General features: G+C 37.9%; 1 protein-coding gene across 1 annotated transcript in view; it reads left to right on the forward strand.

Annotated features, from left to right (window-relative positions):
- Positions 1–17,118, forward strand: part of TMPRSS11B (transmembrane serine protease 11B) — a 52,908-nt gene extending 35,790 nt beyond the window's left edge. Inside the window, 2 exon segments of the mRNA XM_060096874.1 lie at positions 10,613–10,617; positions 16,960–17,118. Of these exon segments, the coding sequence (XP_059952857.1) occupies positions 10,613–10,617; positions 16,960–17,118 (164 nt within the window).
- Positions 17,119–17,932: the final 814 nt, after the last annotated feature.

Below are 17,932 nucleotides of genomic sequence, written 5' to 3' on the forward strand. Positions count from 1 at the left end.
CTGGTCTTCTACCACTGTCTCATCCCTGCGTCCATGTGAGGACCTTTCTTGGGCAATGGCCACTACCACTGCTACTGCTACTGCTACCTCTATTGCTGCTGCCACAACTGTCACAACCAACCTGAACCAAGGTCCCATTCTGGCAGCCCGCTCAGACATGCACATGTGCTCCAGACAGTGAGGCCCACAGCTTGTCACCTATACTGCCCGTGGTGCCTTGGGACTTGAGCCTACAGATATGGGCACTACTGCTTGATCACAATCATATGTGCTCACTGTTACCCAGTGTATTGCCTCTGCTCATGCACATGTTCACAGTTAAAATAACTAAGAATTTCAAGATGGCACAGTAGAACATTAAACCAAGTGAGAGCCCTCCTGGTAGGAAGTGTCCTGTAAGACTATATAAGTTGTACTCTCATGAACCTGTCAGTAGGATAGAGACTCTTAGTAGTCTTGTTAAAAAAAATTAGAAAACTAAGGTTTGAAAAGTCACTTGTTCAAGGTTATATAGCTAGTAAACAGCAGAGCTAGGGATTAAACACAAATATATCTAATCCAAAAATTAAATTCTTAGTTATGTGCTGAACCATATAGAAAAACTCACTCCATCTTAAACTTCTGGTTGGTCACAGAAACTGCTGATGACTTATTCTGTTGAAGCAGTAGCACTGTCTTTCTATAGGGTAATGTCTTATTCCTAATTTCAAATAAAAATAAAAATTAAAAAAATAGGTCTGTGGTACTGACACCTTTAGTAGATTAAATGTTATAAAATGAATGAATGGTTGTGGATGTGGCTTATTCCTTCAATTACAGTGGTGGAGGAACCATATGAACCACACTCCAGGGGTGCACTAATCAGATTTGAATCCCAGTGGGACCACTAACTTACTAGGTGACCTTGGACAAGTTGCTTACTTTCTCTTTGCCTTTTTCTCTCACCTGTAAAATGGTAGGAACAATAATACCTACCTCACAGGGTTTTCACTGAGAATTTAGTGAGTTAATTCCCATGAAGCACTTAGTAAGCCTCCTGGCATATATATTTAAGTACTTAATAAATGTTAGCATTTGTATATCTTTACATTTTTATAATAATTTTATATTTGTAGGTATGAGGAGTGAAGAGAAAGAAAAATTCGGGCATAACTCAAAATTTTAACAGTGATTACCTCCAGGTGATGAGATTGTGGATTTAAAATTTTTCTTTATACTCATGTATTTTCAAAATTTTGTGTAACATATATACCAATATTATTATAATACAAAGAAAAATAAATTCTATTTTAGAAACATAAAATAATATTTCTTACACTTATTCCACCTGGAGTCATCTACATTTCATCCCTGTCTCTCTCCACACAAGCACACACACACATACACACACACACACACACTCATGACAATACACATCCAGAGAAATATATTCACAGATCAATCACAGTCTGTTTAATTTGAATTTCAGTAAACAAAAAATAGTTTTTTAGGATAAGTATGTTTTAACTATTGCTTGTCCTTGCAAATAAATGGCTCAGCTGGGTTTCAAACTGGGGCTGTGCAGCTGTGGAATGTGGGAGGCTGTCAAATATGGCATAAAATATACTTACACTAAAAAAAAAATTGTTTATACGAATTTCAAATTTAACCAGGTATCCAACATTTTATCTGTCAACTTAACTTCTTAGGCCCCATTGATAGACTAATTCTGATTTTCCTCCGTTTTTCTAACCAGATCTAAATATAACCAATGGAATGATTTTTTTTCAAATCTTTTCTTTTTTTTTTTTTTTTTTTTTTTTGCTGTACGCGGGCCTCTCACTGCTGTGGCCTCTCTCGTTGCGGAGCACAGGCTCCGGACACACAGGCTCCGCGGCCATGGCTCGCGGGCCCAGCCGCTCCGCGGCATGTGGGATCCTCCGGGATCGGGGCACGAACCCGTGTCCCCTGCATCGGCAGGCGGACTCTCAACCACTGCGCCACCAGGGAGGCCCTCAAATCTTTTGATTAGAGTTGGCAGCTCAATATTACTCAACAAAAATAAAACAAAAAGCTTCAAGATTCAAACGTATAATTTTTGCTTCCCCTCCATCCCTGAGTTCTTGTTCTATCATATACACAAACACACATAAAACCACAAACTCAGGAACATTTCCCTCCTTCTCCACCACCTCATCATCTCCTCATCTCTTCCTCATCATAATGACCCACCATTTCCATTCTTGTGGTCTATAATATTTTTTTAAGGGAGTGAAGGAAACAGAACTAAAACTTCACACTAAGGAAGTAAAGTAAAATAGTTTAAATCAGAGTAACACATCCTGTTTTTCTTGTCCGTTGTGTCTGTGAGGTGTTTTTTCAACTACTTTGTGAGTCATGGTCCTTCCTATGCTTTGTTGAATCACAGATAGTCATTAAGTAAATGCTATAGTGTCAGTTGTTATACTGATAAAGAACTTTTTTTTTTGAGAGCTAAATGAGCCCTGAGCTGAGTTCTTCATTCCTTTGCTGCTTGTTTCTTTGCTTATCATTTTCACTGGTTTCTTTTCAGCTGAAGACTCATGGGCATTGTTATGGGTTTTTAATTTCCCCCCATATATGTATTATCATGTTGGGTCTTTTCAAAAACATGAAAGGGTAGGTATTATTTCCACCATTTTAAGGAAACTAGACTCAAGTAAGATGCCAGACATGGGACTAGCAAGCCTTGGGGGAAGAATTAAAGTACAGGTATCCTGACTCCCAGAGGTGTTTACTGGTCAGTTATGGGGGTTAGTTTCTATAGTATCAAAGAAAGAGACATCTTTATGAAGGTTAAACCCTGTTGGAAGAACCATTGACATGAACTATAAAGAGGTTCTCTAGTTTATTTCCAATTTAAAACAGTTTCTTATTCATCTCCTTATTGATTCCTCACAACACAAACTCAGAAAAGTTCTCGTTTTATTTTCCCCCAAAAGTGGAAGAAAATGAAGTTCAAAAGGTTATGAAACTAAAACTACCTCACAACTTGTTGGAAACCAAACTGAGAGACATTTCTATTTTTCTATGCCAACATATAATTAGAGAAAGTAAAATAATGTGTTTCAAGTAAGATTGTAAGTGCCAAGGTAAGGGACTGTGTATTTTTATTTTCTTACTCCTCCCCCCTGAACTCTAGTATATGTCTTACAGGCATTAGGTGTTCCAGCTCTGTTCATTGCTTCCAATTAAGTATTTCCAAGTGTAGTTACTTCTGATTTAATACCAAAAAATAAGGCTTGTCCTTTGGACCTACAGTCATTTCCCCTCCCAGCAGCCATGAATTGAAGAAACAGATCATCTAAAGTGAATTTCTCTATTGTTAGACATCAGGAAAATCCTTTAAATACATTCTGAGATAGAGTCTCCACACGTAATAGTGACAACTTCTTCCTGAAGTAATTAGAAATGATGAAGAGTATGGTATCCACATTTATTTTTAATCAATTATATTCCAAACAAAAATATGACATTTTCCAGCACTCTATAAATGGCAATCTCAAACTAAATCTCAATTCCTAATAATATAATTTCCCTAATACATGATTATATAAGCTAAAGTAAAATATCCACCATAAAAATGTTAAAATTGTAGAGTTTCTTATTTTACAATTTTTAAAAATCATTTTTCAGCCTTCTTGGTCATGTATACTGACTTTTTACTATAAAGGTTGTTTTAATATCAAAATAACGATATTCTATGACCATCCTCAATAACCAAAATTCTACCACATATATTTTCTTCTGCCACATACATATCTCTCGTTAAATGAAGGGAAGTGAAATGTCCAGGAAATCTATTAATCTATTAATATTCTTTTTCAAAATATCATGTTCCATTTTATCCCAATATTACAACTATTTACCCATCACTAAAGACTCGTTATATTTTTACTGTTTCTCATTCTTGAGTCTTGATTTAAATTCACCTTTTTGCTTGCTAAACTCTATCTTCAAGTTATTTTTTTCTGTTTCTTTTTTTTAACATCTTTATTGGAGTATAATTGCTTTACAATTGTGTGTTAGTTTCTGCTTTATAACAAAGTGAATCAGCTATATTCAAGTTATTTTTAAACAAGAAAATTATACAGATGGTATATTTTCTGAGAACTCCATATGTCAGAATCTTTTTCTACTTCCTTTTTCTCATTTTATAGGATTATTGGACCATAAACTTTCCCAAATAATTGTATATACATTATTGCCTTTTATTCTAGTGTTTTTGTTATAGAGTAGAAGTCTAAGGCTGGTGTGATTTTTATTCTTATATAGGTTACCTTTTGGTTTGTGGATGAAAGTAGGAAATCTTTATCCTATAACTTTTTTTTTTTTGCCAAGAGATCTAGATGTGGTTGTACTTGGCACTAAACTTTGGGAAATTATGAGCATTTTCAATGTGTACACTATTTTTTTCTCATTCTGGAAAAATGTTCTTCCTCTATAAATTTGATGATTGACTCTGTTCCAATTGTTCTTTTTTTTTTCTTCCTCAGGAACACAAATGCTTTATTACCTGAATGTCCATTTTCTGCTCTCCATGTCAATCATTATTTCTAGTTCCAGCTCAGGTTACTTTCCTCTGCATTCTGAAAGATCTCATCAGATCTATACTCCCCAAAACCACTTATCTCTGTTATTTGGTGTCACTTTTTCTTTTTACTACTTCTATGTGGATTTTATATCTGTTATGACATTTCTGTGATATTTTGAATTTTCTTTAGTGATAGATAACTCTTTCGTTATGTGTACTCTTATCACAGCATATTTTCCCCTTACGTTTGGCTACTTTTTTCAATAAGATCATGTCTTCTTGCATATCTTTGCTGGTACCAAGCACATGTCCTAAAATTTTTTGATGAAAACTTCCTGAGATATGTCTGTCTTCTGAGTTTATATATCATCTTATTTAGCAGATCTTAACCATGCCGTACAATTAGATGCAGGATTCATTTCTGATCTTACAAATAGAGTATATGAAAACTATATCAACCACCCATTTTAGAGTACCACCAGCTCCAGCATTCACTGGTGCCAGTGCTCTTTCTTTCTCTGTTTAAATTGCTTTTCATTAGTCCATTCCTCGTGTGATAACAAAATACCGTAGATTGGGTAGTTTATAAATGGCAGAAATATATTTCTCACAATTCTGAAGGCTAGAAGTCTGAGATCAGAGTGCCAGTATGGTCCGGTGAGGGCCCTCTTCTGACTCAGACATCTTGCTGTATAGTCAAATGGTGGAAGAGGCTAGGGAACCCTGGGCACACTCTTCCGTAAGGCCCTAATCCTATTCATGAGAGCTCCACCCTCATGACTTCACCTACTAATACCACCACCTTTAAGGGTTAGGATTTCAACTATAAATTTTGAGATACACGTTCAGACCATTTAATAAAATAACTACATTTTCATAGAACTTTTAATCTTTCCTGTGTCTCTAGATAGGATGGTGTGCTGGACAGTGTGGCTTCTTTTGAACACACACAGAGAGAAAAGATTTTATGGGTCACAATTGGTTGGTTCAAACTATAGTTTCTATTTGGCTAGCTTTATTCCCTGGGCTGGGGAATCACAATAGCAGTGGCTTTGTCGGAATTGTTGGGGTCTCCACACAATTCTGGTTCAGGGATATAGCTTGGGTCATCTAAGAAGTTGCTTTTTAAACCAACCAACTGAATACTGCAGTTACTGAAAATTACTACCAGAATTTATAATTTTTCTTATCCTTCCTTAATTTCTGGTGATTTTGCTCCTTTTGCCTTTGAACAATACCATAGACTCATTTTTTTTCATCTGCAATATGAGGATAATAACATCTAACATAGAGGGTTGTTATAAAAATTAGGGAAAATATATGTAACACTATGTACAGGGCCTGGCTCATAACTAGTAGATATTATTTTTATTATTATTATCTTCATGCTTACTTTAAGGGGAAGTTGGGAGAGGAAGTATTAGGCACTACTGATATGGCACCATATTAAGCTAGACACTCTATTTGTTCAATTTTATGGTCACCTTAAGCTAAAGCTATTTAACACTAAGGGAGTTATGATAAATTTGTAAATATGATTTCAGGCAACTATTTTTACCTGTTTTTGAATAAAACCCCTTTTTGTAAAAAAAAAAAAAACTTGTATTCTTAACAAAATATAAATAATTAAAAAGCACATTAATAAAGTATGCTAATATACTTTCAAGTATTACTTAAGGTTGATTTGAAGTCTAATCAATTGAGGGTTTGCTATCAGGGAATCAGAATTTTTTTAAAAAACTAGTCTTTTAAATTTTAGAAAAGCAAAAAATCATTGTATTTAAGACTTAAATATCAGGGCTTGTCAAAGACAGTCTACAGATTCATGTCAAGGCAGAATCATGACCGACACTCAGTGTTGGGTTCTCTCTCAGTAGTAAGAATACAAGCTTTGAAGTGGATCCTTCTAATTTTATGTACAACTCTGTCACTTACCAGCTGGGTGACCTCCAGTAGTTTATGTTCTCCTCCAGAGCTGAGTTTTCTCATTTGAAAAGTATTTTGCTATAAATGTATCTGAAACCCTTAGCAGAGGATCTATACATTTTTATGCTCAGTATTTTATCTACCTACCTATTTATTCATCCATATATGCGTTTTATGGAGACCAAAGTTAATTCCTAGTTTGGATGCCTTGAAATGGTGGTAAATATTTCTTCTGAACCTCAATAGGATTAGTAGGACCCCTACAGAATAACCCCAGAGACTGAGTGCTAGGAATGAGTTAAAGAATAGCAGGTTCAATGGACTGTTTAACCATCTGCACGCAGTGCAAATCAGGATGTGCTTTTTTTCCACTCCTTTTCATGAAAACAGACTAATGCATGTTTCTTTAACAGACTGTGGAATAAGGATGACATCTTCATACATGCCATTACCAGCATCCTCTTCTACTGAAACGGTTGTCCAAGGAAGTGAAACAGCTCTGGAAGAGGAGTGGCCATGGCAGGCCAGCCTCCAGCTCATAGGGGCAGGCCATCAGTGCAGAGCTAGCCTCATTAGTAACACTTGGCTGCTCACGGTGGCTCACTGCTTCCGCAAGCAAGTTTATTAGAGCTGTTGCTAGTCTTCCTTACTCAGTTATTAATTACCATCAATTTAGTGCTGGGAAGAGTCCAATCTCACCAGCTTATCCTCTACTCCATTCTGGATGGACCCTGTCCCCTAAATACATTATGGCTGCTCTATGCCCCAATCATACTCATCCCCTCACCCTTCTCTCCGTATCTATCGTGTTTGGTTTGCATCATTCTTATGGCTCTTACCACATATTCTCTTGTAGCATCATGACACCAGTGTGATCTTTTCTACTATGCCATAAATTATTTTAGTTTAAAGACTATTATACATGTAACAAATTTAAACTCTTCTACCTATTTAAAGAGAAAATTCAGCCACTTTAAAAAATATTATTCCATCTATCCTCCAACTATCAACATCCACCATCACTAAAGAAAAAAATCAAAGTTATCACTCTTGAAGCTCTCCCTTCCAATTGCATTATCCAAGAACTGTGTGAGCTTTTATGGATCAGAGAGGTGTGTGGTTGGTGAGAGAGACCAGCCAGCCTTTATCACTGCCCTCATAGTATGTAAGACCAGTCATACACAACCCAAAAGGAGCTCTCTGCGTGGGATTTCACAGTTGTAGCTCTTAACACTCAGCTATATCACTTCACATACACAGACACCCACAGGCATGCTATTGCCCCAAGACCAGGGACACACTACATTTTCTCCCTGAGGTTTCACCATCAGGGTACAGAAAGTTTTTCCTTTTAAACCCTCAAAACACAAAAGCTCTGAGTAAAGCCCTGGTCAGTGGCACTGTTCACACACCCTTTCAGAGGAAACTATCCTTGGTGTGTCTAGGAGGTGCTTGATCATCCTTCTGAGGTAACACCCAAATTGTTTCAAGATGCCTACACCTTTATTTATGGAGCAGATGTGCAATGAGAATAACCTAATGAATTTAAGGTGACTGTCACTCTCTCAGGAAAGAAGAGAAAAGGGACTCACACAAATTAACCACCCCCAAAATAACTAGCATCATGCCTTAGGTAAACTTGAGTCTCACTAATTTTTCAAGGCTTTCTGATTTTTTTTTAATGTTTACAGAATCCTCCAATCTTCACACTTGTGTTTGGGAGTGTCACCTATTTTGCTTTATAACTGATCTTTGCTTATATAAATTAAAAATAAATAAGCCCAGAATGTCAATGCATTTAGTGAAGAATATAAGCTATAATGACTGAGATATATTTTCGGCAGGTCCAGTGCTATCTCTGTGTGTTGGCAGACCTACATGGGGATCGGCCATTGAGTTTGATAAAATAGAGATTACTGGTGACCTTGATAAAAGAAACTGTGATTATATGATGGGGGTGGGAATGAATTCAAGAGAGAAAAGGAGAAGGATTGGATGCAGTGGGTTTAGATGCCACTTTCAAGGAGTTTTTAAATGAATGGGAGCAGAGAAATTTGACAGTTGGGAGTTGTTGTGGACTCAAAGGAAGGATTTTTGTTTGTTTGTTTTTGTTTTTTTGCAGTACGTGGGCCTCTCACTGTTGTGGCCTCTCCCGTTACGGGGCACAGGCTCCGGACGTGCAGGCCCAATGGTCATGGCTCACAGGCCCAGCCTGTCCACGGCACGTGGGATGCTCCCGGACCGGGGCACGAACCCACATCCCCTGCATTGGCAGGTGGACTCTCAACCACTGCGCCACCAGGGAAGCCCCTGGAAGGATTTTTTAAAATATGAGAAATGTAATAGCATATTTTATGCCCGTAATAATAATAATATAAAAGAGTTGGGAAAGGTAATGATCCTGGAGAGAAAGGGTTCCATTTTGCAGGTGATATAATTTCATGTAACTGCATAATGCAGTGTACTGTTGTGAAGGAAAAATAAGGATTCTTTGAAGACAATATCACAATTATCCAAATAAAATTTTAATGTTTTTTTTTCCCTACAGAATTAGTGTTTTTTTTTTTGTTTTTTTGTTTTTGATACGCGGGCCTCTCTCTGTTGTGGCTTCTCCCGTTGTGGAGCACAGGCTCCGGACGCACAGGCTCAGCGGCCATGGCTCACGGGCCCAGCCGCTCCGCGGCATGTGGGATCTTCCCGGACCGGAGCACGAACCCGTGGCCCCTGCATCAGCAGACGGACTCCCAACCACCGCGCCACAAGGGAAGCCCCAGAATTAGTGTATTTTTAAAAATTTTGTTTAAGACAAATGTTAGTACATTTATGTCCATGAAAAATGATCCCAGTCTTTGTGAAACAAGAGTGTGTAGGGAAAAAGTTCTTGACAGGATATCATGAGACCTAGGCCATCTCTCTCTGACAGTAACCAGGTGGATACGTGACTTACCTGGGCAAGCCATTTAACTTCTTAGTGAGTCTTACTGTTCTTATCCACAAAACATATTGAACTGTGCCTATGACTGGAGACTCCCTTTCTGGTTGATGATGCATGAAGAGATGGGTATTCCTGTTTTGTCCACTCCATTAGCTTACAAGCTCCTTAAGGACTGAAGTAACATATGTCTTCGTACCTTCCAGAATTCTAGTTTTCAAATGAATGCTTCAGCCCTAAGATTTCTGCTTTGAATAAAATCTTCCTTTAAAGTGTAAATAAGTAAAACCGATGAGAGGCACTTCCCTGGTGGCGCAGTGGTTAAGAATCCGCCTGCCAATACAGAGGACACAGGTTCAATCCCTGGTCTAGGAAGATCCCATATGCCGTGGAGCAACTAAGCCCATGTGCCACAAGTACCGAGCCTGCGCTCTAGAGCCCATGAGCCACAACCACTGAGCCCACGTGGCACAACTACTGAAGCCTGCATGCCCTAGAGCCTGTGCACCACAACTACTGAAGCCCCCACGCTCTAGGGCTCGCATGCCACAACTACTGAAGCCCGCACGCTTAGAGCCTGTGCTCTGCAGCAAGAGAAGCTGCCCCAATGAGAAGCATGCACACTGCAGCGAAGGGTAGCCCCCGCTCACCACAACTAGAGAAAACCCGCGTGCAGCAATGAAGACCCAACGCAGACAAAAAAAAAAAAAAAAAAAAAAAAAAAAAAAAAAAAAAAGATTATATACATAACCAAGTGGAAATTTAAAAAGAAACAACAACAGATAAGAGAGGAGCCCTCCCCATATCCCAATCCCTCTGCCCCTAGGCTCTGCCTGCTCATCCCTGGAGCAGTGCAGCGTACTCTGAAAACTACTGATCTTTCAGGTTTTTCATTACACTTAAAAGTTTATGATTCACCAACACAGTAATCCTGCATGAACAAGGAAATCCTCTTTCTGAATTCACTTCTGTGTGATTTCCTTTTAAATAATTTTCTTCTACATAGAGAATTTCAAGTTTCTATATATTTCTAGTCATTCTTGAAAGGGATAATTTGACAAAGAGGGAACTGGGCTTTATATTAGAATAGGGAGGTAAAGAGATGATAGGAGTAGACAGAATTTGCTTATTATGTATCTTGTGGTAGAGAAAAGCATCTGTGTTAAGGAAGAGCCTCAAAAATAGTAAGAGGGACTGACTAGGCCAGGTCAAAGGTGGTGGGAGCACTAACAACATGACACTGAATAGGGTTGCTTAGCTCTTGAGTATTGGGGCAGGGTATGGGCCTTGGGTGGAGAAACAATCCTGTGTACATATGAGAGTTTGTGAAGCAGACAAATTATACTTTATCTCAAAGATCAAGGTAAGACCCAGTAAACAAGAACTGACAGGTGAGTCATAAAATAAGAATGGATAGAGTGTCTCATACGGAAGGAAAATACCTTTTATGCTGCATAATATCTAAAACAAATCAAAATTAATTTGTACATACTTCACTGAAATTAAAGAAGAAATCAAATTTGAAGAGTTTCTAATAAACAAGGAATTAAAATGTTAGAAACTAATTGTATAGTACCCATTACTATTATTATTCCAAATATAGCATGGAATTCCATTTAGTTACTGTACTCTCTTTAATTTTAGAGTATGTAAAATATTTTAAGGGCTTTCATACTCTCATTTGTATCAATATTTTAACCTCTTTTTTCCATAAGGTCATCAACTGCAAATTCTCTCACCATAGGGATTTTTTAGGAGCTTAATTCCAATAGTTGGGGAGAATATGGTCTCAATCTTCTTTAAAGGATACAGTTAAGCATCACACATCTTACCCTTTATATTTTGCAGACATAAAGACCCAAATCAATGGATTGCTACTTCTGGCACAACTATAACACCACCCGCAGTGCAACGAACTGTGAGGAAAATTACCTTTCATGAGAATTACCATAGAGAAACAAATGAAAATGACATTGCTTTGGCTCAGCTTGCTACCCAAGTTGAGTTTTCAAATGTAGTTCAGAGTTTGCCTCCCAGATTCATCCATAAAGTTGTCATCTAAAACAAGTGTATTCATCACAGGGTTTGGATCCATTGTAGATGATGGTGAGCTGTTCAACATAATTTACTTAGTACAATTTTATCTTGGGATCTAATGAGGCATCTAGGGGATACCTCTTTAGACTCTTCATTAAAATGTAGATGTTTCTAATGTGTATGGCTCTGAGAAGAACAAGGTACTGTGTGTTAAAAAGTAAAAGGAATCAGATACCTGTCCTTGAGGAGTTCACAATTAACTGGAGCAGTGGTGAGGAAAGGGAGAGGTCAATAACATGATGAACAGAACAGACTGTTTTAGATACTATAAGAAGGAACAAAATGCTATGGGAGTACAAGGGAGTAAAGGATTACAAATTGTATATTTGCCAGATGTAAAAACTCCCGGCTAGCATATATTTCATATACTTTTTTTGGTTTAAATTCTTCCTAATTTTAATGAGGATATATAATGATCATAAACATGAAAGTGTTTTGTGAATGTTTTGAGACTCAGTTGTGCAGTATTCTCTCCTCCTAACCACTGGCCTTGCTCTCTGCTGGTGTCATATTGTTGGTGTATCTTGGGCATTTGTTTTGTTTCTCATGTTTTGAAACACCTGAAATAAGATGCAGGGGTCCCCAACCCCCAGGCCATGGCCCAGTAGTGGTCTGCAGCCTGTTAGGAACTGGGCCACACAGCAGGAGGTGAGCGGTGGGCAAGTGAGAGAAGCTTCATCTGCTGCCCCCCATCGCTCGCATTACCAACTGAACCAATGCTCACACCCACTGGTCCATGGAAAAATTGTCTTCCATGAAAACGGTCCCTGGTGCCAAAAATGTTGGGGACAGCTGCTATACAGCATAGAGTAGGACAAATAGACCTGTGCAGCTTGTATCCTGGTTTCTTCTTGAGTAGCTTTTGGAAAATCAATGAACTTCTCTGAGTCTCAATTCCCTTACATGGAAAAATGTGAAGTTGGACAAGATCAGTGTGATGAACCCTCTTCTCATGAAAAAAAAGGGCATACACACAAAGTATTGCATGTAGTTTTGAGGGTTCCAATAACTCTTGAAGAGTCACAAATATGATATAATATTGGGTCATGTATGTGTATTGTTCCTTGCATGTAGATATTTATGACTCAGAAAATAAAATTAGGCAATAATTAAATAATAAAATAATCTTAATTGCTTTTGCTCCTAGGAATATACAATTTATGTGTCTTCTGAGTCTTAGATGTAGCTCTATTCAAAGAACATGTTTTTCATTTTTACATTTGTTTGTGTAATAGGACCAACACAAAAGAGACTTCGGCAAGCCAGGGTGGAAACCATAAGTACCGATGTGTGTAACAGAAAGGATGTGTATGATGGCCTGATAACTTCAGGAATGTTATGGGCTGGATTCATGGATGGAAAAGTAGATGCATGTAAGGTAAGTCCAAAGTAAAGGTCAAAACTTTAAGAGGAAAGTTTCCATTAACTATTTTTAATTTGGGCATATAGTTTACCTGGGAGAAAAAAATGACATGAATTTTACCAAAGACTCAGTTTGCTTAAATAAACATGGTAACAAAAATGATTGTACTGAGTGTCTACTATGCCGAAACAATGCTAAGCACGTTCTATACATTATTTCATTTAATATAATGAGACTGAAGCATTACTATAATTATCCCTATTTTACAAATTAGGAAATTAAAGTCAACTGCTCCAAATTTCTGTTTCACACAATAACTCATGCTCTATTGTTATTTTCTTAAACAAATTTGGAATCAAAAGACAGAGAAACCTCTCCTCTGAAGACCACTTTATTCAGCTCTATCATCATCTCTCATCATCTTGTTTTTATTCCCCCACCTCCAAATCTCTCTACTTTGTCCCTTTCATTCTTTCATGACTGACACCTGAAACAGATTTCATCTCCATCCCAAGGCCTGCAATATTAACGTCAACTCATTTAAATGCTGGATTCTTAGCTCCTAGATCTCCTAACCTCCAGTGATCTTCACTCCTCCTCAGTCACCTATTCCTAGGGTAACACCTTTAGCTTCGTCACCAAAAACTATTCCATTTCCAGCAGCACTAAATCCCCAAGTCATCCTATTTAACAACAATCCTCAATCCTTCTGCCTGCTTTTCAACTACTTCTGTTTCTTTGGCCACACTCTGTTACACCCCAACCTTCCAACCCTCACCCCCCAACATACACAACTTACACATATATTCTTTGTGTCCCTTCTCTGTTTTATTTTTATCTTTAGCTCTTGCACCATTCAGCACACAATATATTTTATTTAACTGGCTTATTATCTGTCTCTTTCACTAACCTAGAATATGAGCTCCATGAAGGCACACATTTTAGAGCATCCATTTTATTTTACTGCTGTATTACCAACACCTAAAACAGTGCCTGGCACAAATATCTGTTGGCTGAATATCATCCTTCTTCAATTTCATAGAGACCTGTAGAGAACAGCTTCTCTGCTATTTCACATTCCATTAATCCTTTCTTTTCTTCCACCATCCACTTGTCCAATTTAGATTGCACTGTGATCATTTTTTTTTTTTTTTGGCCACGCCTTGCAGCATGTGAGATCTTAGTTCCCCCACCAGGGATCAAACCCCTGCCCCCTGCAGTGGAAGCATAGAGTCTTAACAACTGGACCACCAGGGAAGTCCCTGTGATCATTTTTTAAACACTTTTGCTAATACCCCAAGTCCACCTGATGCTCTCTCTTCCCAGTATTTCTGTCTGACAAAGTCCCAAACCTGGAAGGACTCAATTATTTAGTCTCTTTCTCTCTCTGCCTGTATCTGGAAAGTCAAATGCTCCTGGAAAAAATACAAGAGAACCCATGGTTCCACTATAGGTTCCAGATAACAAAACTGACAACCTTACTCTTTTTGTTAGTTTGTTTTTTTCTAAATCTACCCTTCTCCGAATTCTTCCACTATTTTCTACTTTCCTTAACTTTCAGTTTCGCCTGCCTGTTTATTCTCAACTGATGATTTTGTTTCCCAATTTTCAAAGAAAAATACAAGTCAAAAGAGGGGAGTTTCCCCATCTTCCCAGCACCAAGCATACAGACATGCCTTCATCCGGACCCTTGTCATCCACCTTCAGCTTAGATCACAACAGAGAAGCTGCCTCTTCACTAAGGCTGGTCCCTTCTCCTTTGCTCCATTTCTTCTTCTTGCTGGCCTCTGGGGAAGTTTACACTGGCAATTATGTCCTCTCTCTCTCTTTTCAGACTCAACATTTCTCTTGTAACTAGATCCTTCTCTACCCAGATCTCTTAAGTTAGGGAAAAAAAGAAATAGCCAATTCTTTTTAGACCCATAATGCCTCCAACTAGTGTCTCATCTTATCTCTTCTCTTTACCACCAAATATTTGCGAAAATGTCTCTACCCATGGTCTCAATTTCCTCACCTCCCACTAACTCCTCAAACCATTTCAGTATGGTTTCTGCCCTATTACTTCATCAAAATCTCTCTTCCTAATGTTTTCAATGAACCACTAATGACGTTATACAAATTTTTTGGTCTTCTTTTTTTTTTAACCTCTTAACAGCATTTAATAATGCTTACCACTCCCCCTTTCTTGAAATATCGTCTTCCCTTAGCTTGTAATGATTTTCATCCTACATCTGTCTGCTCCTTCTCTGTCTCCTTTTCAGGCTCATTCTCTTAATTCCACCTAATACATGTTAATCTATCCTATGCCTGTTTCTTTTTCACTCTATACTTTCTCTCCAGAGAATCTAATTCTCTTTCATAGCTTCAATTATGATCTTTTTGTTGATGTTTCATACATTTATACTTTTAGTCTTAACCTCCCTTTTGATCTCCAGACTTTTATATTCTATTCCTACTTGGCAGCTCCAGTTGGATGTTTCAAAGGCATCTCAGATTCAAATGTTGTACCTGATTCTGTTCTTATTCCCCTCCCCACCTGATCTTCTTCCTATGTTTTGTATCTCTATGAATGGCATCCCCTTTCATTATGCTAAATAAGCCAGAGTCTAGAAATCATTCTAATTTCTCTCTTTATCCCATATCCAATTGATTACCTAATCCCATGGTTTCTACCTCCTTAAATCTCTCTTCACCATTTCTTGCCTTTCTCTCTTCTCTCAACCTCTCTCTCCTCCCCTTCCCTTCCCTCCACCCCCCAACCACATTTAACCATCTAGTTTATCTCCCTTATATTCATTCTTATGCTCTTTTAGTGCATTAGTAAAATGAATGCCCGGACAGTTTCTAACAAGATGTAATCTGATCATATCAACGCCCTCCTTAAAACACTTAAAACTTCAGTGGTTTACCTTTGCTTTTATCTTATGATAAAAACCAAAACCGTCTGTAAAAGAGCCACAGGGCTCCATATAGACTAGTCTCTCCTTACCTCTATGGCCTCATTTTGTACCAATTGCCCCCTTGCTGTCTTCTCTCCAGTCCCCCTTTCTACAGGCCTTTGCATATGCCAGGCTCCTTCATGCCTAGAGCATTTGTCATGCTGTTCCCTCTGTCTAGAACACATTTCATCCTTTCTTTTCATGATTTACTCCTCTTCCTTTAGATATCAGCTCAATTACATCTCATCAAGGCAAATATCCCTTTCCTCCCTGACTAGTCGAATTCCCCATTGTATGTTTCCATAGCACTTATCACAGTTGTCATTTTGCATATTTGTAGGCTTATTTAATATTGTGGGTTTTTTAACCTAAATGTCAAGCTCTATGAGCATAGGGACCGTTCATTTTTGGTCATCGTTTTATCCTCAATGTCCACCAGAATGTCTGGGACACATAATAGAAATTCAATAAATAGCTGATAAAAGAAAAAATAAATGAAGGAGGTGGAAGAGGCACAAAGAGGTTACCCTGTGTATCTTACCTCAGGTCACACAACCAGTAATTAATAGAACTAGACCTGAAACTTGGGCAGTTCAACTACTGAGACCACAATTTTAACCTCTACACTTACAACTGTTTATTTACTTAATCTTCCTTGATCCAAAAGAGATTTAAGAGATTTAATCTATATAAAATTCAGAAAGCAAACATAAATTAGAACTAGGTGAGTAACAGAAAAGGAGACCAAGATTAGGTCCATAAAATACAGTCAAGCTAAGACATTCAGAAGAGATCACAGAAAATTTCTGCCTATGCACAAATACCAACCTCATGTTAAATATTTTAGATAAATGCTTACTAAACCCCATGCTTAAAGGGTCTAATAAAACTAGCAAAAATTCTAGGGATGCTGAACCAGAAATAATGTAACCATTCCATATGAATGAATGTTAGTCTTTCTAGAAAACAATTCACTTTAAAGATTAGCACAAAATTTTAACTCAGTTGAGAGAAACATCATATAATCTATCTCTAGTTTGGCTGCATGTTCTGTGTACCAGTTTCCATTTTTCCTGTGGAAGAGAGATGATTGCAGTGACCTTCCTACTGAATTAAATGTTAACAATTTTAAATATATTTTCTTCTCTAGGGAGATTCTGGTGGACCTCTGGTTTATGATAATCATGACATCTGGTACCTTGTCGGTATAGTAGGTTGGGGACAACCATGTGCTCTTCCCAAAAAAACGGGGGTCTACACAAGAATGAGTCAGTATCGAGGCTGGATTGCCTCAAAGACTGGTATCTAGTGTGAATTGACCATGAATTTTGTCCATGGCACATAGAGCTAAAACTCCTGCATATTGTGTATTATTTATATTCTTGTGGTTTGAATCAGTGCTTGTACTGGATGTCAAGAAGTTCTTCAGAGTCAGACCAATCTAATATCATGAAGTGAACTTTGTGTACATGTGACAGAAGTATTTCTCTACCCTAAGTGAAGAAGACACAGCAAATGACAAGTAGCACCAACTCCTCACTCACAAGAGAAACTGTGATCTTATTAATCAGACGAATATTTATAAATGGTTTCCCCCAAGTGAAGATGGGGAGCATCATTTTCCACAGGATATGAAGAGCTGCCGGGGCTGTCAAAGTCTTACCTCATACAGTATTTGGAGCACTTGGGATTCATATAGCAAAATATCAGACAGCAATCATCCCTGAGGATTCAGGGCTTCAACATTCTAGGACTGATGATTGGACATGCAATGGCTAGAATGGAGAAGTGTGGGATTTGTAATATAATTTGAACTCTAACCTGGGTTTATAAATAGTAATACAGATCATTATCATTAACCACAAGAGTCGCCATTTAAAAGATGTTTAAATGTATCTGAACTTGCTGTTAACATTGGGTTATACACATAAGCACTAGCTTCAGGATGCATGTTGTATTGTTACTAAGAATTTCTGATTTATTCTTTAACAGCACCTTGCCATCCATGCATCATTTGTAGTTAGACCAAAAAGGAGAATAAAGACAACTCTTGGGAACATGCTTCCATGGGTAGAAGATAAAAGGAACCAATGGGACCAAGGCTAGAAGAGTTGAGTTTCAAA

Source organism: Mesoplodon densirostris, chromosome 1 (genome assembly GCF_025265405.1).
Source record: "Mesoplodon densirostris isolate mMesDen1 chromosome 1, mMesDen1 primary haplotype, whole genome shotgun sequence".
Taxonomy (NCBI): Eukaryota; Metazoa; Chordata; class Mammalia; order Artiodactyla; family Ziphiidae; genus Mesoplodon; species Mesoplodon densirostris.